We start from the raw sequence: 23,415 nt of genomic DNA on the forward strand, positions 1-23,415 counted from the left end.
TAATGTTTCGATTTCATTAAGATTCATAGTACTTCATTAGATGATATGTATTTTTCTTGCTAAATTCAAGGGAGTCTCTGATTAGAATCAACGAAAAAATAATAAAATCGTTCTGTCGCCGTCTGCTCTGTTATCTAACGTTCCTAATGAGACTTTTTATAACAATATTACGACTTACAATAAGTGAGTATTGGATGAAATCGTCTTTGACCAATACTCTCATATCAAAAATCCTTAGTATTACAAATAAGGACAGCTATCCTATTTTTAAAACTTAATGTAATATCAAACTTCTTTAATTTATAATAAAATAAAAGTTAATGTAATTTCGAAATAATCAATAATTTGTTTGCAAAAATGGATCTTAGAAGAGGAAAGATTAAAGGGAATTCACCCTTATATTGTAATGTACAAGCCATTAGATTTTTAATATTTATTTACTAGTGTATAATTCATAATTTGATGTATATCATATTTTTTTGTGTTGTAAAAATACATTTTGAATATATTTACAAGAATATATAATTTTGAAGTGTGACTACACTAGCTTGACTCATTTGACAGATGACAGTAAAACGCTCGTTATATTTTTCGTATAAGAATGTTTTCTCATTTGACAATAAACGAATTGGCCGTAATAGCACTACTTCTCGACGAAGAGCAAAAATTCGAAGATGAGAAAAAGACACTCCACGAGCGGAAAATTGAAAAGACAGTATGTGAAAATAAATCAAGAAAAAGAAAGAAAGCATCAGAGACGGACGTGCCGGGTAAAGAGAAAAAACCGAGGCGTTTTGGTATTCGTGAAAATTTAAAAAATAGAAAACAATTAGGCGAATATTATACGCTGTATCCCCAACTATGCGACAACGAAGAAAAGTTTTTACAATATTTTAAAGTGTCACAGTATCAGTTCAACATTATACTAGGGAAGATCAAACAGTCTATCAAGAAGGAAAACACTATATTTAAAGAAGCTCTTAGACCGGGAGAAAAACTAGCCGTATGTTTAAGGTGTAACATAACTTTGTAATTTGATTAATAGTCGCTAATTATTTTCAAAACAATAATAATAAAAGTATTTCTGTATTATTGTTTTAGATTCCTGGTGACTGGGTATTCATACAGGGCTATTGCGAATAGCTATTATTTAGGCTGTTCTACCGTATCCAGTATTGTAATTGAAGTTTGCAATGCGATTATAAACAATCTTCTATCCGAATATCTACCGTCGCCGAATCGACAGCAGTGGCTTTCGATCGCGGAAGACTTTTGGAACACTTGGAATTTCCCCAACTGCATCGGAGTAATCGACGGAAAATATATGACTATTAAAACTCCCTCGCGAAACAGATTCACAAAATATGAAATTCATGAGAAAACTTTTACTGTCGTAATAATGGCGCTGGTAGACGCCAAAGGCAGATTTATCGTCGTCGACGTCGGCAAGTACGGCAACGGCGACGGAGGAGTTTTCGATAATTCCAAGCTCGGAAAAGACTTAGCTTTGGGAAATTTAAACTTGCCGGAAGACAAAGCGTTACCTAACACCGACGTAATGACACCACACGTGTTGTTAGGAGACACGGCTTTTCTATTAAAGAACTATTTATTGAAACCGTTTCGGAATAGAAAGCTGGTGGATCCTGCCAAGCTGCATTTTAATAATAAACTAACGCAAACAAGAAGCGTATCGGAAAACGCTTTTAGTAGTTTAATGCAAAAATTTTCAGTCTATAATACTAGAATTACGTTACTTCCGGGAAATATTGATAAAGTAATATTAACCACGTGCATTTTGCATAATCTAATTTATTCCGATCAGAATTGTGATGTTTCACAAGAAAAATTGAAAACCTTTTTAAAGAATCTTCCTTCGCCGAAAGGCAGTAGCGCCAACGCTGCATTTAGCGTTAGAGATACTTTTATGTCTTATTTATATTGCCATGAGAATATACAAGGGTAAGTCACTTGAGACGCTCCGAGTGCAATCTATGTCGTTTTGATTTTATTGCAGATAAGATCCGCGTATGTCGTATCGGTAGCAGTGTTCTCCTGTGCATGTAGTGCTTCAAAATTACCTCTTGTTTAAGCCAAAAGAGTCAGCATAGATGGTTATGTGTGCTGTTCCATGGCGATTTCGCTATACTGAATTTTCATTCGCCGATGAATTTCAAGTGATATATTATGGGTACCCATATGTATTAACGCATTTTCAGAAAGCATGGTTTTAGGTTAGTTGCATTGTCATATGACTAAGAAAGACGTATTCGAATATTTGGTGTGTTGTGAAAGGTCTTTATCTTCATTTTGTAGAGAAATTTTTTTTTTCACGTGTCTCTTTTAATAATGACAGACGTGTCCTTCTGAAGAACATTTGTGGAGCTGCATGCTTTTTCAGTTTCACTCAAAAAAAAACGCATCAGAGGCAACAAGAAACATTTGCGAGGTTTACGAAGGAGTATTAACTATCAGGTAATGCCAAAAAAGGTTTAATAAATTTAAATCTGGAAATTTTGATTTAAAAAATGAACTGAAGAGTGGAAGACTCCGTGAAGTGGATGAAGCAGTCCTAAGAGAAGAAATCGAGAAAAATCCGAGTCTCACCATCGAAGAATTATCGAGTCAAGTCCGTATTTTATGGTCGATAACTCAAAAATCTCGTCTCCAGTGATTAAATTATGCTTCTGCATAATTTAATCACTGGAGACGAGAAATGTGTACTCTATTAAAACGTTACAAAAAAGAAACAATGGTTGAATCAAGGAGAAAACGCAGCCCTGACCCCGAAACTATGATTACACCCAAAAAAATGTGTTACTTTTTGTATGGTGGGATGCAAAAGGAATAATTTATTATGAATTATTAAAACAAGGCGATACGGTAACATCACAAGTGTACTGTGACCAATTAGAACGTTTAAGCGCTAAGTTGCGTGAAAAAAGAACAGCTTTAGTGAACAGAAACGAAAAACTAATCCTCCTGCATGACAACACTGGCCCGCACGTAGCTGGTTTGACCGAAAAAAAATGGACGAATTGAATCTGAAGACTATTGCATCCGGTCTATTCTCCTGGCTCCAACTGACTACCATCTTTTTCGCTTATTGGAACATTTCTTAAAAGAAAAAAAATTCAAAGCACAAGACGAAATAAAATCGACCCTTTCGTCCTTTTCGACTCGAAACCTACAGAATTTTATAAGAAAAGAATTTTTGATTTACAATATGGATAGTGCAAAGTCACCGAATATCATGGAAATTATTTTATAAAAATAAATTTGAGTTTCAATACAGAAATGCGTCAATACATATGGGTACCCCTAATACAATATCGATAACAAAAATTGACTGCATATTTCAGATGGAATAAAGCACAATTATTTTTACAAACGTACGTAAATGTATTATAAAATGTTGGATTATTTTTGTAAAAAATAAATTGAATATTGAAATTATTATTTATTTTATTTTATTACTAATCGTTTAAAGAGCGGCGTATCTGTCCTACTTCAACTTAGCATTGAATTAAAATAATGTGAAAATTTTTGATTAGATTTTAAAAATTGTAATGATTTTGCATATCAAGTCTATAACTTATTCGTAAGGGTGCCTAATAAAAATCATAACTTTTATAGAGTTAGTCTTGGAACAATGTTAAAATAGTTATAACCTAAAATTGCAGGCCCTTGAAGTTTGTGGTAAGAATAAATTAGAATATTTTATACAAGTGTATTATAAAAGGTTCATACAAAACTAAATAAATGTATTTATCAATTGGGATGGAAATTAAGATTTTGTATGAATATTAACGGGATTTTAAATAGAAATAAAAGAAAAACATAATTAGCCATACAGTTTTATTGCAATATCGTAATCATTGGTTGACAAGTATGACAACAAAAAACTAACTATTAAATCTTCCATACGTAAAAGTCAATTTCTCGCTGCATTTTTATTTTCTTGATCAGTAAGTTGGTTCGCTAAATATTCTTGCTGCAACAACCTTTCTCTATTCTTGTGCGGCTTATAACTGTTAAGAAAAAGCCACCAAGAAAATCCAAAGGCACATGTTCCGGCAGCAATTTTGAGCAATGGTAAGTTCTTCAGAATAGTAATTTTACTCGGCATCCTTCAATGTGCTGCTGAAACAAACATCAAAAAATTATTGTGAATTCTCATTTCCCATATCCTCCTACTTCTAGTATCGTATAATAGACACAAAAGTGGATGTAACAATTTCAGTACACACGTACAAATATATATATCTTACTGATTATATAATAAAAAATCACCTTTTCTCAACTTTCGCACGATCTAACTCAAGTTTATCCCGTATAAGCGGTGTCCAGATATACCAACCGCCGCTCACGCCTAAAGCCGAGATTATGACCAACTCCGTAAAAGTAAAAAGCCTTCTGCGAAACCTCATCTGTCAGAATCCTTTTCACGTTAGTTTTTGGCCATAAGCGTATTATTTGTAACCATATTTACAAAATAATCCTGCGAGATGATTAGGATTATTAACACTTTAAAGCAGTGTTCCGCAATCAGTGATCTGCGGGTTTTGCATAGTGGGTCCGAGAGTCGCCTTATTAAAATATACAAATGTAGAAAAAAATGTTAAGGACCCGTAGGAGAACTCGATTAGACGAACGACTTGTAAAATAAGTAGACTTCGTATTGGCTTTGACTTCACTCTCTCTCTCTCTCTCTCCCTATCGGTAGTATTCGTGGAAATTGTTTCATGTATTTTGAAATATCGAGCTTTATACCTCAATTTCAGATCTTCTATAGTATCATCGTTATTTCTTTCTCTGTGTAACTCTTCAATCCTGACTTTGTCCCATAATAAATCAAAATTTAATTTTTGTTATTTAAAAATTCCACATTTTTTTATTTCACTTAAACAGTAAGATATGTCGAATGTTTTTTTTGCAAAATATCAAATAAAATATCGGCAGAATTAAGTATGGGTGAAAATAGATTGCGATAGAAATTAAATTCTAAATCTTGTAGATAGCTTTTGCATTAATCATGGCATTAGAATCCCATTGATCTTTATTTGGTCAAATATTATTATTAATTCTCTTCTGAATTCACAAACCACCTTTTAAATTATACTATTGTAATTCCATTGTGTAGGAGATACTCTTCTTGAAGATTTACAAAAAAATGATAAAAATGGTAATATATATTTTAAAAAACGCTTACATCCTATTACATCCTTAACAGATTCAGATAAAACAAGATTCAATATGTGAGCATAGTAGTATACAAATATGGAGTTTGGACAAATATCTCGTTTTTCGTATTCCATTGTGCTCCCCAGATATTACAGCCGCTCCGTCATAAATATGAGCAATTAATTTTTCTGTACATACAAATTTCACCAAGGTATTATGAATATGATCGAAAAGAGCATCGGCTGTTCTATTAGGACTTACATCGATAAATCCGAAATAAAATCTCTTGAATTGTGTTTTGAAGCTGTGCTTCACGGCTGATATCTGTAGATTCATCTACAATTATAGAAATTATTGTCGATAAACGAATTTCAGCTTATATCTCATTATCAATACTTTTGAAATCGAATATATTAATTCATTATGAATATGATTTGACACTCTTTTAAAAACATTCGAGTTGTCTAAATGATTTTTTAATAGTGTGTCTGATTCACTTAGAAAATACAATAATTCAACACAGTTGCCTCCATTTACGGCATTATTAGTTACAGAATGTCTTCGAAAAGAAAGATCTTGTTTAGATAAAAGGCAAATTACGTTAATTAATTTGGAAATAATATATCTGTTCGCAGTAACTTCCTTATTATATAATTCAACATTTGCCTTACATTGAACTGAAAAAAATCTTCGATGCGATTTTCTTTACCAAATCTTTTTAATTGTGCCTTTTACGAGCTTGACTTGAATTGTTTGAATCACTATATCCAAATTTATTTCAGACATTCAGCTCTTGTGAAAATAATAAACATGGCCAACAAAATATTTTTTCTAATTCAGCACATTCACAAATCCACTTACTTTTTTTTATATATACTTCACTATTGAAATGTCTCTTGACTGTTTTAGTTTTAGATTGGACGTTCAATTGGGATGTGGGTTTTGGACTTTTAGTAATAATCTCATTTTTATTAAAAGGAAGACAACTAACATGTGACTCATTTCCTTTGTGACAAATCCCAATGGATAACAGCAAGGCAACAGTACAGTATAGTTTTCAGTAACAAGTACGTACATTAACGATTCATCGCTTCGTTCAAACGGGTGATACAAAAATCAATTCATTGTTTGCTCTGATTGGTTCACTATAAAAAAAAGAAAATCGAGAAAAAACTCTAGAAAAAAATTTGAAAAATTGGGAGGGAATTAACTAACAAGGTAAATTTAACTAAAAATTAAAAATAAAGTTACCTTTTAATATATTATGCGTCTTAAATGTTCCAAGATTTTTTATTTACAATAATTAAGTACATGACCAGTAAATAAGTATTTATGGCCAAATTTTAGAATAAAAAAATAATTGCACAAGGCTACATCTGTCACCGGTCGAAGCCATTCGTTCAAGATTTTAAAGCAGTAACAAATTAACATCTTGCTTCTTCACAATCGAACCTTACTAAACACCAAAAACAATGACGAAAATGTTTTGCTTATGTTTTCACGTAGTTAATTGAACTACTTGTTCCGTTTGTCGAACCTTCAATCCATCTTATGCTTAGAGTCTAATAAAAATTAAATCAACATTTTCATTGAACAGCGTCTACGATCGCTTAAACAGTACATCGATTTATGGCGGAAGTGTACACACATTAAATAATCATGTTCCGAAATAAAGGTGACGGTAATATTGTATACAAATGCACAGTGCGTTTGCTGGTCGACACTGAAATTTTAGAATGTGAATTTCCGGTACGTGTTTATTAGTTACATGGTAAATGACGTATCGACGAAGTGATGTATTTACGATATTTAATTTTTAGCCCAGTCAAAAAGGAAAATATCTCCTCGATCATGTCTGTCAACAGTTGAACTTGACCGAAACGGACTACTTTGGATTGAGATTCGTCGACGGGGTCAATCAAAGGGTAAATGTAAATATATTTTAAATTAATATTTAATTCATAGATATACATATGTATGACTATTACTCATGTTTGCTTTCAGCATTGGCTTCACATGGCGAAATCAATCATCAAACAAATAAAAGGTATCGGTATCGCTTATACGAATTATATTTTTAATGTGGGTGTTTGTAATTATCTTCTTTATTTTTAGATACTGGTTCAATTCTATTTAGCTTTAGAGTGAAATTTTACCCACCCAATCCGTTATTGTTGAAAGAAGAAGTTACTCGTTACCAAGTATTTTTGCAGTTAAAAAGGGATCTATTACACGGAAGGTTATACTGTACTCCCAACGAGGCAGCAATGCTTGGTGCATTAATAATACAAGGTGCATTAATAATGTATAATAATAATTAGCATGTGCAAATTTCTCGTTTTTTATTAGTTATATTATAGAATAAGAAAATGTATGTCCTTGCTTCTTGTGAAACGAATTGCCAACGTTCTCAAAACTTTGAATCCCATTTTCTAAATTTATATTTAAAAAAATATTTCAAATATCCCACCTTATGCTTAATAAAAGTTTACTTCGGTCAAATCATTTTTAGGTGTTCGTTCTGATCTAAACCATTATCTTGTTTGTTTTACATTGCGTACAATATCCATTTTTCACCTCCAGTCACAATCAGGGCTTGAAATGGAATTTTCCACAAACCAGAAGGTTTGATAATTTTAAAAACATTTATATATCACTATCTTCTAATTCTCTCAAAATGTATACAAATTACAATGTTTTTTATTTCGTTTATGCTAAAATATCCACACCAGTTTCAGCCAACATTTTATAGGAATGCAAATTATTACTAAGATTGATGTTTTTTATTAGCATTTGTAAGTCAACTTGATAGATCTGAATGGTTACTGAATAGATTCTTTCAGTGGTTAAAAGCTTGCTGGCAAATTTAACGATTCACTCTCTGACAAATTTCAGAGCACTGATTTTTTTTTATAGTTTTATTTATTCCTTACGCTTGACAAGAAGCTAAATAATTGTCATAAAACTTAAGTAGATACATCAGAAAAAAAATTTAACTGAATATGGTACAGTAGGTCTAAATGGGCTAAAAATAGATTTATTGAAACATTACATATTATTGCTATAATTATCGCTTTTCGATTAATTTTGAACTTATATAGTAGTATTCAATGACATCAGATTTAAGTCAACTAATATTCTATGTAATTTGATCGTATTTTACATAAAAATTTGAAGTGCTCCCTAGATGTATTTTAAGCACTACTTATTCTACTAGAATTCTATTAAATATTATTCGTTTTCTCTCTCTTTGTTTTGAGACCTTTGTGCATTAAATGTAAAACTATCTATTTAACCAAATTATTGTATATAAAAATAATTCACATATGTTATATTATTTTAAGGTGAATTGGGTGACTACGATCCAGCAGTACACATTGGAAATTATATATCTGAAATGCGATTGTTACTAAGACAAACAGAAGTAATTGAGACGCGGATGCAAGAATTACACGCACTTCCAGTGGCAGAAGGGGGAGTCAACGGTCAACAAGCTGCGGATGCGGAAAACACATTTCTTAAAATAGCATGTCAATTAGATACTTACGGCGTAGATCCTCATCCTGTTAAGGTGTGTAATTAATAATTATAGAACCTGTTTAAACATGTTAACAATACTATTCGTAACTCAATATAGGACCATCGAGGAAATCAACTATATCTTGGAATCAATCACAGTGGCATCATTACATTCCAAGGCAGTCGAAAGACCCATCACTTCAGGTGGTCAGAAGTACACAAAATCAATTATGAAGGAAAAATGTTTATCGTGCACTTGAATTATCCTGAGGCAAGTATTAAATTTAAAAATGTGATAACAACTATCTTCCGAATCGGGGGTGGCCAAGATGCAGATTATGGTCGATTACAAAATGATTTAAGCAGCCCTTTAGAGTAATGCTGTCAAATAAATATTTGGTGGGTTTTCCAGATTAAAAACGTAATCCTTTTAATGGGGATTAAGGGAATTACGTTGAAAAATATGTTATTACCTTTGGATAAATTAATACTATAAATAGGTTGTTATTTTATGAAGTGAAATATAAAACACTATTTTTTAACTACAATTTAATTCATCAAAATATGCCATTTACAGAAATAGTCTTTTGTCAATGTTTTGATAATGAATGCCTTCCTTGTTTATAAAAATCTTCAATTTTAGAGGCTGTGAAGTTGTCAAAGATTTTTACTCTGATTATTGAATTTCGTATTTCGAAGAAATAAGTAAATGTTTACAAATATAAAGGTCCTGGCAATATGAAGGATGAGAAAAATTTTCAATATTAATTCGTTTAATTTTGCAACAGTAATTAGTGAAGTATGAGTTCTTGCATTATCGTAGAGCAATATCCCTCCAAGTTTGTTTACAAACATCTGATATTTTATGGTTAATTTTATATGCATAGTTTCAATTTATCTATAATATGATTCTGCTCTAATAGTCCTGCCTGGTTTAAGGAATGATCGATGAATAATTTCCGCAGAATACCATCATAATGGCATGAACGTCATTTCGAGAGGGGAGGGGCAGGTGAGGGCATTTCCCCGCCCTTGAATTGGGCCAAAAATATCCATGTCATTTAATGAAATACCATAAACCTTAACAACTTTCCAAGCTATTTTTTTTAAGTTTTCGTAAAAAAAAAATTTTTCTTATTAAATTATAATACATAATCAAATTTTTTTTTAATATTATATTAATTAATTATTATTTTTTTTATAAAAAAATATTGCGAACCACTGTCAAGATAAAAAAGAAATGACAGTTTAGTTCATAAACTTCGTAAAATCATGTTAGAAATGCCACTCACATGTGTATGCACGCCCGGGATTAGATTTCTTCTAACTACATTATTTTTTCAATATGGGTTAGCACACATATGTGTGCACTTGCCCAAAATGGTACACTATTTTTGCACACATATGTGCAAGCGCCCGGGATTCGATTAACCCTTCAGGCACGTATGACGTGCACCGCACGCACATCAAAAATCCCACACATATGGACGGAAGAAAATAGTGTCCTGTTTTATCATCTACTTATAAAAACAATAGTTTCGTTCATATAACTTGAAGACTATAAAAAATGTATTCAAGCTTTAGATGTAAAAAAAAATTTTATTCGTAAAAATGTTTAATTTATCGTTTTTTTCAAAACTACGACCCCCAACTTGTCGGCATACACAAAGGATTTCAGTTTTTGACACATTCAAGTCCCATAAAGAATGATGTTTATTAGGGTATTTTAAGTATTATTTTTTTTCGGATTTTTATACATGTGTATTATTTTTTTTCGGATTTTTATACATATGTATGGCATCTTCAAAATGGCATCTTATTCGAAAATACCACTATTAGAATCATCAAAAAATCGCGATTCAGATTCAGATATTGTACATCGAGTGAAACTGATGTTGAAGAACAAGAGCGCCATGAAGTATACAATTTTTTGAAAAACCTCAAATATTAATATGAATTTTATCTTTATCTTTATTAAAAAAAAAACATGACGTCCCTGGGACTAAAAATCTGTTTTAGGCATACGAGCCTGAAGGGTTAATGAAATCGAAATATTAAAAAAACGACCACTGACTGGCTAACTTTTGCTCACCCCCCTCTCCCTGGAAAAAGCTGAAATGCCGTTCCTTATTTTATAAACCATAATTTCTTGGGTTTTCCCTCTTGAAAAATCTAAAAAAAAAAACAGTCGAATCTATCCCGAAAATATTTTTTAAAATATGTCATTTCATTAGGGTTCTCAATATTATTCGTAGTATTCAACTATTTGAATATCGAATAAAAAATAGATGAAGTATTCGAATATATTTGTAATTATTTTCTCAGTTTCTGGTAAAATATTTAATTAAAAAATAAGTGTAGGTTACTAATAATTAATTCAATTAATCATTAATTACTTTCATAATCGTTAAACTTTTTGAATTTTATAAAATATGTATAACACAACCAGTGAGGGTGTCAAAAGGAAAATGCTTAATTTATTATTTTATATACTTTTTGGAACAGAGATTTCATTTCAAGTTTTTCATTCATTCAAATAAGCAGAATTTAGGTCAGCTGCGATTGAATTAATTTATCAAAATTGATGAAACGTTTTAAATACTTAATTTTATCAAATTTATTATATATACAATATTGTTCGGAACGAATTTGATATACATAAAGATCATATCCTTATCGGCGTTTGTTTTGTGCCGATTTGCATATAAATTAAATAACTATAAATAAATTAACCCATATCGAATTATTGAACTGATTGAAATAAAATCTATGCATCTTGAAACAACAAATAGAAAAACGTAAAACAAACTTCAAAAAAAATTTGCGACACACCTGTTTTTAAGATAAGCGTTAAAGAATAATAAAGGTGGGCCCTTCCAACATTTTGATTCATTCATCGAATGAGTTCTCCGAATTTCGGTCATAGTAGATACCGCTGATAAACATTCTATTTGCAAATGATTTTTGAAGGTGTAAAACATTTTTTTGTTGAGAAGAAGCATCTCATTGCCTAGCATTTCGAAAGAAAATATAAGTGCATAAAGGGACATAGATTTTGTCGCTTAGGTATACTGAGAGAAAAAACGACTACCTGCCTTGCTAAGTATATACATTTTGTCATTCTAAGATTTTTTAAATTTCATTCGAGATAGTATCAACGAATATTCGATCAATTATTCGAATAATCTTATAGTTGAAAATCTGGCAAATAATTCGAATATTCGATTGAGAACCCTAGTTGTCCGAAAAGATGTTTGTGGAATTGGGTTTAAGACTGTTTCTCAATCATTTTTAATCAACAGCAGATAGAGGTTTTCCACGGGGCTCATTTTCAAGTTCACCAGTACAAAATTTTTCGAACCCAACACCTAACACAGTACCCTTGCTAAATCACAAATTGATATTTTTCGTGGCCTGCCCCGCATTGTGTTTCAGCTTAAAACTATAAAAAAAAAGAAAACAAATTTTTGTCAATGCCGTATTGCATAGGAGCAAAAAGAATGAGTGACTGCAAATAATGATATGAACAACCTAATATTTCATTGTTAGATCATATTTTCTGCACTCAATAGAAGGCTTTTGATTTTTTCATATCAAATAGAGAGCATCAGTTTGGTCATTCCTGTTCCACATAGAGTATATTTGGCACTGTTCTTTATAATGTATTTTTATTTTTAGAAGAAGCATACAGTGGGATTTAAATGTCCAAGTGGGTCATCTTGTAGACATGTCTGGCGGTGTGCTATTGAACAAATGTTATTTTTCACGTAAGTGTATTTCGACTGAAGTAAGTATCATCACTTGACAGCATTCATATTTATGTAATATTATATAGGTTGGCATCCAGCGCCGATGCTTCTGTGGTGTCTGGAGGCGGATTTTTCTCATGGGGCAGTAAATTTCGCTACGTCGGTCGCACCGAACGTGAGATATTACATGCAAGTGCTAGTGAAAGTGCTCGCAACAGCAATGGCACTGCTAATGGCGAAACAAGTGGCTTGAGACGTAAAGCATCGAGTGTTCCTGCTACTCCGTCCACGCCTATGAATAGTGATTTTGGTAATATAATTATTATTGTCTATATTGTATAGTGCCATTTTTGTAGTATTGATTATGTAAAAAGTCACTGCTATTTAAATAACATGAAAAATGTTCACTTTTCTATTTAAATAACAAATGAAAAAATGCTTACTTTTCAGGAGGTGCATATAGCAGTCTACCTCGTTCTACACATTCAGCTCCATTAGGCGAACCATTAGATAATTGTAACGGTTGCGCCATGATGAGCTCTAGTATTGGTTCTGGCGCTGGCGGTGATATTAATTCGTCCTTTTGTCCCGATCACGTATTGTCGCCTGTCACTGAAGAACAACGTTCTAAAATATTCTATCAAGGTATTTATTTTCTATTAATTTCGGATTAGTAAAACTTAATTTATAATCAAATTTTATTTTAGGTAACTCGACTGAAGGCAATCACCATTTCAACGATTACTATTTTCGCGATTCTTTTGAACACTCTTCGTCTGAGTCTCAACTGACCAACTTCGGCGTCGAATCCAACACTAGGGTTCCGGAAGAGTCTTCCAGGCACTCGAGTAACAATCACACTCCGAGCAAACGAGCCCTTACCACATTCATGGCTTCGCAAAGCGACTCGGGCAATAGCGCATCTAAGAAATTCAATATATTGAAAGCGTTCATTCCGTCGTTTTTGTTTGTCTGTTTTTCGCTGTTGTTTTTGACAGTTTTAGTTTTAGAATCAGACTGGCCGCTTTTAAAGCGGTTACGGCAATGGCCCGAAATGGTATCTCTCCACTATCATTATTACAGACCTCTGAAGGATTACATGAGGCAAACGGTAGCCAGACTATTCTGATTGGGTCTTTGGATAGGCGTAATGTTTAAGAGAGCAAAATGAAGCGCTTCGTCTTTTTGGTGATATTGTTAAATATGAATTTTCGCTGATGCACGGAAGTTATTCGGTATCGTTATGTTGGTACATGACTACAATCGAAACCGATATCGCTTGCTTCACGGATAAATTTGATTTGTTTATGTAGATTTGACGATGGAATTTAAGAGTGTTTTATTATTATAAGATCTTGTAATGTTACAATATTTTAGTCAATAAGAAGAGCAACATGGAAAATTTTAGTAAAGTTTTGTCGAGTTATAGTGATATAAGAGCAGTCAATCTAATTTACAATGTGAAAAACAATTAGTTTCTTGTGATATGAATTAGTGGTGCATATTTTTATACTCGCCTCCGTTGTCAATCGCCAAAGGTCTTTTTTTATATTTATAGATTATTACATATATAGCTGTTTAATTAAATAGGCATTTTCTAAGCAAATATATTAAAATTTATGAAAAGGGAAAAATCCTTAGAATTAATTGATATTTTAGATTAAATACTGATACTACACTTTATGGTTTTGTTGTGGTATTCTGCACTACTTTCATATTAATGATCGATTTTCTTTTCTTATCTTCATATATTTTGCTAGGTTTAATTAACTTGATGTTAGACAAGTGTTTGGTGTAAAAACATTGCACTCGTTATTAAAACTAGTTTTATTAATTGACCTATAAGAGATTATAATATAATATTATATGATAATTCGTGAATTTGCCAAAATAAAATCTCCTCGAAAGTAAGGTGATTTAAATTAAAATAATTTCTGACAGTTAATGTATCCAATATAAATAGATTCATTAAAAATATAAAACACCGATTTGATCTCATGCAAACATTCCATTAAAGTTAAGGTTTAGCGAAAAGTCCTATCTTTTAATCATATTCAGTTTATTTGCAGCTGGTGAAATATATACATATGCAACAGAGGCGGTCGGTGAAATACTTTCCCTCTCGATCGCTCGCGTGTTAGTAACTAGAGTGAAGTTAGTAACGCGAGCGATCGAGAGGGAAAGTATTTCACCGACCGTCTCTGATATGCAACTATTTTATAATTTTGTGATATTTTTTTTATTATTTAATGTTTTTTTTCTGTGATTTTTAAAATATTTTTTTAAGAAAAGCTTTAAATAATTTGGTTGTGCGATCTTTATATTATATTTATAGTTGAATTTATTTAAAGTATTTTATTTAACTGTGATACATTTACTTATTCATGCTAGTCTTATTAATAATTAATTTTAATTAATGTGTACATAGTAAAACTTTGAAATGCTCAATTTATAAAAGCTTAAATGTTCTTATTTATCCTGTTGCTATATAAGTTGTGTTGTAGCATGAGACTGAAGACCTTAAAACGTGTCAAAGAATATAAATGACCAATTACACACTGTAGTTCAAAATGAGGCTTTTCCGTTCTATCTATTTGTTAATATGGTATTTTCAAAGTTTTACTGTGCTTAATGTGACCAGTGCGTAGGTGTTAAGCGAAATTAGCAAATCAGCATGGCTTAGTTTTATAAAATTATCGTGTAAGTTAATCAACATTTTTTTACCAAATGATATACATTATTTATACTTTGAGATCTATAAATTATTTTTTATAGAATAAAATAAGCTGTCAAATTTGTGCCATTTATTGATTATATAAAAAAAATAGTAGATTTGTTAGTAAAGTATACCATCTTTTGAAATATGCAGTGTAAATATTTCATAAGTTTTTGTACCAAGATTTGCATTCGAGAGGTTTTTTTAACTAGACAACTTAATATATATATATATATATATATATATATATATATATATATATATATATATATATATATATATATATATATATATATATATATATATATTTATATATATATATATATATATATATATATATATATATATATATATATGTATATATATATATATATATATATATATATATATATATATATATATGTATATATATATATATATAAATATATATATATATATATATTTACATATACACATTTATTTTATTTAATATAATTACTTAATACATTTTTAGTTTTTTTATTGTATCCGAAAATAGCTTCAGTATTTATTTTATTTATGTACTAAAAGAGGGAATATTTAAATATAAGCAAATCGACCCACATATTGTCTAATTTTAAGGTAATTTCTCATCTATATATTAAAAAAATACAAACATGTATAGAGTTAAAAGCATATTTTCTTCATATTTAGCACAAAAGGGTTGTTACCTAAAGCAATTTATTCTAATACATAATTTTAATTTTTACTCGCACAGCATGAATAATATTTTTAACAAGATTATTAATTATTATTAAAGATATATACATTCCAGCGTTATCTTCCGACTAGTGAAATTTGCTACATGATATCAAACATTTATTTGTAAATAAATTAAATTATTTTCTATTGCACATTGTTTATATCAATCAGCTAATTCAATATTTTGTCAGAGCAAATCATTTTATTATATTTCTTCTAGACTAAAAAATAATTGATCAAATTACTCTGTAAAGCAAGACACTCAAATGTATGTATAAATCTTTTTTGCAAAGATTCTTGCTAGTAAACAATCTTGCTAGTAAACAATTAAGAAGCATAATCTTTACAATTTCTCTTCTAAAATCTCACTTATATTTAATTTGTTAAAGAATCCCATTTTGTTATACTATTATTAGTCAGTATTATGTTATGAATCTATCTCGAGTAATAAATAATTTTTAAATTATTAGAAAAATTGTTGTCTCAGATGATTTTCTTTGATAAATAAAATAAAATTAATTGATACTCGTTTGTAGGTAACAATCAGCCAATTAATACAATCTATCAGAGCTTTGTAATAGATACTGTCCATTATTGCTGTTTTTTAAACATGCATAAACGCTACCTGATATTATAATAAAGATATAAATAAATTACAATTAATAAGTGCTGTACTTATTTTTTATACCACTCCTGCAAAAATAAATATTTCAGGGCTAGGAACAGTTTTATATACTAGGGGCAGTTTTTTCGGATCTGGTTTATCAAATTTTACTTTCGATTTCACAAAAAGTGCACGCTGTTCAACATTTGAAAAATATTTTGAACAAATTACAATTTTTAGAGAGATCAATTTCAATTACAAATGAATGAGCACAATTATCTAGTATAGCAATACTTAACCTGCGGCCCACTAAGCTTTTATGTGCGGCCCAACACTCAATCGTTACCAAATATTTTTAAACATCTGGAATTGTTTTCAAAACTTAAGCTTTAGCTGGCGCACATTAGGCCACTAATAGCCGCTACAAGCTGCGGTAGAGATATTTTATACATTTTATTGAATTCGGAGCACACTTGATGTTCGAGTCGCAGCATCTGAGCCACAAATAGGGTAGTGATCGGCTTGCGATCAAAACTGTATAGCGACTGAGGCTTGGGATGAACTGTGCCTAAAATATATCTCAAGTTTTGCTGAAAAAGACACAAAGGATAAAAAACTCTACTTATATTTTATTATTTTGCCAATGTACGGCCCCTTCCTCGCTTACGAAGTAGTCTTTGAATGCATCTCTTGTTACTGATAACCAAACTGGGATTTCGAAGTCACCAATATCGTGAAACCCCAGGTGGGTGATGAAATTTGTAACCATCCCTTTTACAAACAAAGTAATGTAAGATACAACATACCTTTACAATATCTTCAGTGAAATCTATAGACACGTTTAATGGACGATGCAGTATTTTCCATTTATTTGCTAATATTTCAAAGGTGCACTCTAGTCTACATGACGCCTAGCACGAAATAGTCTACAGTTAAAGATTTTTTTTCATAATCCAAATGTTTTCCTGAATATGTGTTCCAAAATACCAAAAGCATCATCACCAACAAATCTTAGTTAATAGGACTAGAAATGACAGAAATTAGTCTTGATGTAGTGATGTTAAGGGTTTGGTCTTACATTCTATTAAATAATTTGGACTCTTTGTATATGGTTTAATCTGTTACTTTCCCAAAAGAGCCCATGTCAATGAATGTAAACAAGTAATTTACGATACAAACAGCTAGTTACTTTTTTCATCATGGTACTAGCTGCTAGTACCATGATGCAAAAAGTAATTTTAATTATAACACAAAGATCCGTTATCTATAATAATTGAGAAGCGCGTGAATATTCTGCGCTTCGACGTAAATCTCCCGACGACAAGCAAACAAATAATGACGCGCGATTGACGCCGTCTGATGTGTGCGTCAAAGCGAGTCAGAGCGTAAGGCACCTTACCCTAGCTCTCTCGTTCTGTCATACGCACTCGTGCATCTCGCTCGCACACGTAAAGCGAATCCGTGCGAGAGAAAAGGGGATATACTTAACCATCTCTTTCTTGCGAAATTCTCTGACAAAGCGGTATAGCATGGACGCGTAAAAGTTCAAGAAGTGAAATAAAAATAGAAACTCTAAAATTTAGAATGTGCTGTCTTTAGAAGTAAACGACATTTTTGAAAGAGAAAAACACAAATTATTCTTCCAGTTTCCAAAAAAGAATATGCTTTTGTTATGAATTTTTACAAATTTATAAATTACGTAATTATGCGTAACAATAAGTCGTGATTTTAAATCCTACACGGAAAATAGTTTAATTGATAAATTGGAATAGAAATTGCATAATTAAAATTCAACATATCTAATGTTAATCTATAATGCAAAATAAGCAATAAAATAAATAAATATCACGTACGAGTAATTATAATAACACATTAGAGTAAAATTTTAATTCATAATAAATTTCGATTATATTCCATTATCCTTTTTCTGTCATAAATTAATGGTCAATTTTAATAAATCTTAGACCACATCTTACTTCATAATGTTTGACGTTTGTCATTATATTTATTTTACGTTGTGGTAGTAATATCGTCAAGGCTCGAATACGCTGCCAAATCGAGTACACTATCTTTTACGATGTTGTGATTCGATTCGCAAACATTTTGGATCATCATGACCGAATTAAGTGTCGAATCTTCGTCTAAAGACACTTCTCCCGATGAGCCAAAATTAAAATACCAGCGTATGGTTAACGACGTCGATGACCTGCTGCTGAGAGAAGTCATATCATGCGTGGCGATCCATACCAAATTCATCTGCATCGGATCGACATGGGGCAAAGTTTACATCGTGGATCATGAAGGAAACTTTGTGTCGAAGTTACCAGGTTGTATGAAGACCGGCGGAGAATATTTTCATGCGCACACCATAGCCGTCAATCATATTTCGGTCGATTTGAGCGGAGATCACATCGTCACCTGCTCGGACGACGGAAAAGTCAACATACACGGATTGTACTCGAGCGAAAATAACTCTAGCCTCTCGCTAGGTAGAGTGATAAAAACTGTCGCGTTAGATCCTAATTTCAAATCGGCTACAGGATCGCGATTCGTGATTGGCGATAATAAACTTATATTGTACGAAAAGAGTTTCTTTAATAGGGTAAAAAGTACTGTGTTGTTCCAAAGCGAAAGTTACGTGTCGGCGATCGCTTGGCAAGATCGATTCATCGCGTGGGCCGGAGACGTATGTGTTCGTGTTTACGACGTCACCGCTCGTTGTTCGTTAGGATTGATTTCATGGGATACTACAAAATCAGTGCCTATCGAATCTTGCCGCTGTAATATTTTATGGTCAGCTGAAAATACCTTAATGATCGGGTGGGTTGATAGAGTGCGAATATTCCACGTTAGAAAGCGTCGAGGCGAAGAACTAGTAAACAAAGGAACTCCAGAGTATCTAGTGGAACCGATGTATACGTTTCAAATTAATTATTTCGTATGCGGCTTGGCGCCTTTAGACTACTATTTAATCGTATTGGGAGCTTCGAAGGAATTGGACGAATCTGGAAAAGGTCAGAGACCCACCGTCAATATTTTAGATTATAAAGCATCTGAATATTTCGAAATATCATCCGATAGTCTTAACGTTCGAGGTTATCAAGGCTATCTCAGTAACAATTACCACTTGGCTTGTGTTCCCGAAGAGAACAGATTCTATATCGTAGCTCCGAATGATATAATTATAGCTAATCAATATGACGTCGACGATAAAGTTCAATGGTTGGTCGAGCATGATTTTTATGAAAAAGCTATAAATTTATTGAAAGAAGCGGGCGGTAGAACTTCAAAGTATACCATGTCCTCCATTGGAGTGCTTCATATGGATCGATTGATACAAAAGAAAGAATTCGAGCAAGCAGCGCTTATATATTCGGAAGTTTGCAATATTGACCCGTCTCTGTGGGAAAGAGAAATATACAAATTCGTAAATGAAAAGGCTTTTTGCTACATCACTCCGTATATACCGACATCTGTAGATAAAAAGCTATCGCCGCAAATATACGAAAGGATATTGTATGAAAATTTAAAACCTCATCCCAAAGAACTACTGAGACTTGTACAAATATGGGATCCGTCTTTATATACAGTAAACACGATCATCAAAGCCGTGATTGCGCATATGTTCATCAACGATAACGACAAGAGTACTTATATAGAAATTCTCGCGATACTAAATTGTTATCAAGGCAAATACGATCAATCGCTTTCTATGTATCTCAAATTGCAACACAAAGACGTATTCAAACTAATAAAAAAACATAATCTCTACAATTTTATACATAATAAAATCTTAGCTTTGATGAAGCTCGATTGCGATAAAGCTATTGCGATGTTATTAGATAAAGCGATAGTTCCGGTGGAAGTTATAGAAGAGCAATTGAAAGAAAATGACTATTATTTATACAAATATTTAGACGCATTGTGTAAAGTAAATAGCACCGGAAAATTCCACGGTACGTTAGTTAAACTATACGCACATTACGGTCGAGAAAAACTTTTACCATTTTTGATATGCAGTGATAGTTATCCGATTCAAGACGCTTTAGATGTTTGCCGGACTAGAAATTTTTATCCGGAAACTGTCTATTTACTCGGAAGAATAGGAAGTACGAAAGAAGCTCTAGGCATAATCATAGAAAAATTGGAGGATATAAATCAAGCCATATCATTTTGTCAAGAACACGATGATATAGAACTATGGATGGATTTAATAAACCATTCACTGGACAAGCCGCAGTTTATCACATTATTGTTGAAAAGAATCGGCAATTACGTCGATCCCAGAGTTTTGATTTACGGGATCCCGTCAGGGTGTGAAATCGTGGATCTAAAAGACTCACTCGGGAAGATGATGAGGGATTTCAACTTGCAACTGTCCGCACAGGAAGCGTGCAAGGCGATAACGTTTAGAAACTACTTCGATTTGCACAACAAGCTTGTCAAGAAACATAATAAAGGTTTTTGTATTTCCGACGAGTACATGTGTAGCGCATGTCACGAAAAAATTTTCACAAAAGATTTGTCGCACTCCGGCGATATGGTAGTGTTCAATTGCAAACACATGTTTCACATGAGTTGCCTACCGAAAGTATTTCATCGTGACATTTGCGCTCTATGTAATCCTGTAAAAATTGATTGATGCTAAATTATTGTTAAAGATGTGTGTAAATCTCGTGTAAATCTCTCTTATATTATTTATTTGACTGAAAGCAAAACAATTCAAAAGTGGCGTTTTATATTAAAAACAATTGATTTTTATTCTTTACGTAATAACAATGTAACTAAATTACTTAATGGTAATGATCTTTTTACTTACAGATTTCTGGTCAATATGTTTTATTTCATATCATTGTAAAATGTTAATTTAAACAATAACCATATCTATAAGTTATAATGAATCACAAATGCGTATAGCTTGAAAATAATAAATAATGATAATGTCGCTGTTATCAAAAATTTATTCTATTGCTAATTGGTTATCACAATACATATATTATTACATATGTATATATGTATGTATTATTTCCATATAGTACCGCATAGCTCAAAGAGAGCGTTCTGATGTATTTCGCATAATTGTTAAAATATTTTATTATTATATACTAATATATATGTATATACAGTTGGCAGTTTGAAACTAAAATATTTATATATTTATAATGTAACAATATAACGCTTTAAAATATGTTATTGAATTATAAATTAAAAATTACATCATGTATAAAATATGCTCATATAAAATGTAAACTTGTATTTAAAAATAAAAATTATAATTTTTCACTTTTATTACATGAGTTTGATGTTTTAATATTTTTTTCATTTTTAATTAACCTTAAAATATACTCATATACAAATGCATTTAAGAATATTTTCTTATAAAATGTAAATATTTAATAAAAAAACACTTGATTAAAAAATAGTAATCTATCAAAACTTTTTATAAGATAATGGTAAATATATGAATGTAGTAGAACGCAAATTGTGCTCTTTTTCTACTCTGAAGAGTTATGACTGTCCTTTGTTCCTAACGGTTGCAGCCAGGATGTCAACACTCCCGTTACATGGGCCATTGATATTATCAGCAAGCTAGTCAGACACGGATGTTTTCGCCGATAGCTGCAAGAAGCTAGCACAATTGAAGTAGGATGGTGGACATTTTATCTAGGTGTGCTTTACTTTTTTCAGTCAGTACAATAACACTTCTTTTAAATCATTTATATTTTACAAAACATTATATGCGCTTTGTAATAAGAATAGATGTTTTAATAAGCTGTATAAAAAATGTATGAAATGTGTATAAACTCCATTATAACGCATTGGGAAAACCTGTCAAGTAATGATAGTCTGACAAATAAATTAAGAAATCATGTCCCAATTTAGTATTATTTTAACACAAGAGATGTACAGGAAAAAAATAAAATTACACACATTAGTTTTAGAAATCACTAATTTGGATTACAAATAATATCTGGGTTACACTTCTATAATTTACCTAACAAATCAAGACACGCATATACAACCCATATGATATTTTTTATATCAATTCAAAGGCATTCAATATTTTTTTATTTATATATATATATATATATATATATATATATATATATATATATATATATATATATATACACACACACACACACATACATATAGTCCATCCAAGATGTTAGCGCTCATCATCGTTGTGTTGGAAATAAGGGTGCGTGTACGCATGCATGCATGCATACACAGTTTTCCGCGAATTTGTTTACACCGGTAGGAGAACGTTACCAATACTAAATCAGGGCTGTTTTAAGGGTAGGGTGACCATACGTTGGAAATTGAATTAAAAATTATAATGTGTTATATTTTTATTATTAATTATTGTCATGTTGTGGTATTTTGTAATCGATAAAACAATTCCTGTAATATTGTATTGGTATTTTAAAAATATTATATTGCACAGATATTCAACCTAGAGAGTGATACCAAAACTGCTCTCATGTTTTTGAGTTAAATATGTATATAAAATGATATTTTACACTTTTCTCAACAAATTAAATTAAAAAAGTAAAAATTAATTGCACTTGTAATTTCACATGGTCATCCTATTATATGTTCTCACCAATACTGTGACGATGAGCGTTCATATCTTGGACGGACAGTACATACGTACGTATGTACATACATACATACATACATACAATTCTTCGATCTTTAAAAAACGATTTACAGCACGTAGCTGTTAATATTATTAATAAAAACAATTTAATAATATTAACAGTTACGTGCTGTAAATCGTTTTTTAAAGATCGAAGAATTGTAACAATACGAAAAAACGATCGATAAAATTTTTTTTCAGTATGCTCCTATCCGCGGAGCAGTAAGGGTGTAATAATATTCAAATTAAAACAAAAAATAGTGCGAGTAAAAAATCCCTT

General features: G+C 31.3%; 3 protein-coding genes and 1 long non-coding RNA gene across 5 annotated transcripts; 3 read left to right on the top strand and 1 right to left on the bottom strand.

Moving 5' to 3' along the window:
• Window positions 1-548: 548 nt before the first annotated feature.
• LOC148235128 (uncharacterized) lies at window positions 549-3,456 on the top strand. Its single transcript, XM_088186551.1, has 2 exons — window positions 549-1,014; window positions 1,102-3,456. Exons 1-2 carry the CDS (start codon window positions 602-604, stop codon window positions 1,964-1,966), a joined length of 1,278 nt encoding a protein of 425 aa, XP_088042677.1. The 5' UTR covers window positions 549-601; the 3' UTR covers window positions 1,967-3,456.
• Window positions 3,457-3,841: 385 nt separating this feature from the next.
• Window positions 3,842-4,442, bottom strand: LOC148235129 (uncharacterized). Its single transcript, XR_015809692.1, has 2 exons — window positions 4,294-4,442; window positions 3,842-4,140 (listed from the first exon to the last, which is right to left on the bottom strand). It is a non-coding gene; the product is annotated as an uncharacterized LOC148235129 (long non-coding RNA).
• A 2,087-nt stretch (window positions 4,443-6,529) lies between these two features.
• On the top strand, window positions 6,530-14,486 carry Frmd5 (FERM domain containing). 2 transcript variants are annotated; one of them, XM_088186532.1, is made up of 10 exons: window positions 6,530-6,933; window positions 7,005-7,115; window positions 7,189-7,231; window positions 7,300-7,476; window positions 8,529-8,755; window positions 8,822-8,974; window positions 12,382-12,470; window positions 12,539-12,762; window positions 12,903-13,097; window positions 13,160-14,486. In XM_088186532.1, exons 1-10 carry the CDS (start codon window positions 6,844-6,846, stop codon window positions 13,579-13,581), a joined length of 1,731 nt encoding a protein of 576 aa, XP_088042658.1. In that variant the 5' UTR covers window positions 6,530-6,843; the 3' UTR covers window positions 13,582-14,486. The 2 variants fall into 2 exon arrangements, with proteins under 2 accessions (XP_088042658.1, XP_088042659.1); XM_088186533.1 differs by having other exon boundaries at window positions 7,005-7,109.
• Window positions 14,487-18,469: 3,983 nt separating this feature from the next.
• On the top strand, window positions 18,470-21,210 carry lt (vacuolar protein sorting-associated protein light). The gene has a single exon (XM_088186506.1). The coding sequence runs from the start codon at window positions 18,606-18,608 to the stop codon at window positions 21,132-21,134; it is 2,529 nt and encodes an 842-aa protein (XP_088042632.1). The 5' UTR covers window positions 18,470-18,605; the 3' UTR covers window positions 21,135-21,210.
• The last annotated feature ends 2,205 nt before the right edge of the window (window positions 21,211-23,415 follow it).

This window comes from Plectrocnemia conspersa, unplaced genomic scaffold (assembly GCF_051122295.1).
Source record: "Plectrocnemia conspersa isolate PC_06_02 unplaced genomic scaffold, ASM5112229v1 ptg000005l, whole genome shotgun sequence".
Classification (NCBI taxonomy): Eukaryota; Metazoa; Arthropoda; class Insecta; order Trichoptera; family Polycentropodidae; genus Plectrocnemia; species Plectrocnemia conspersa.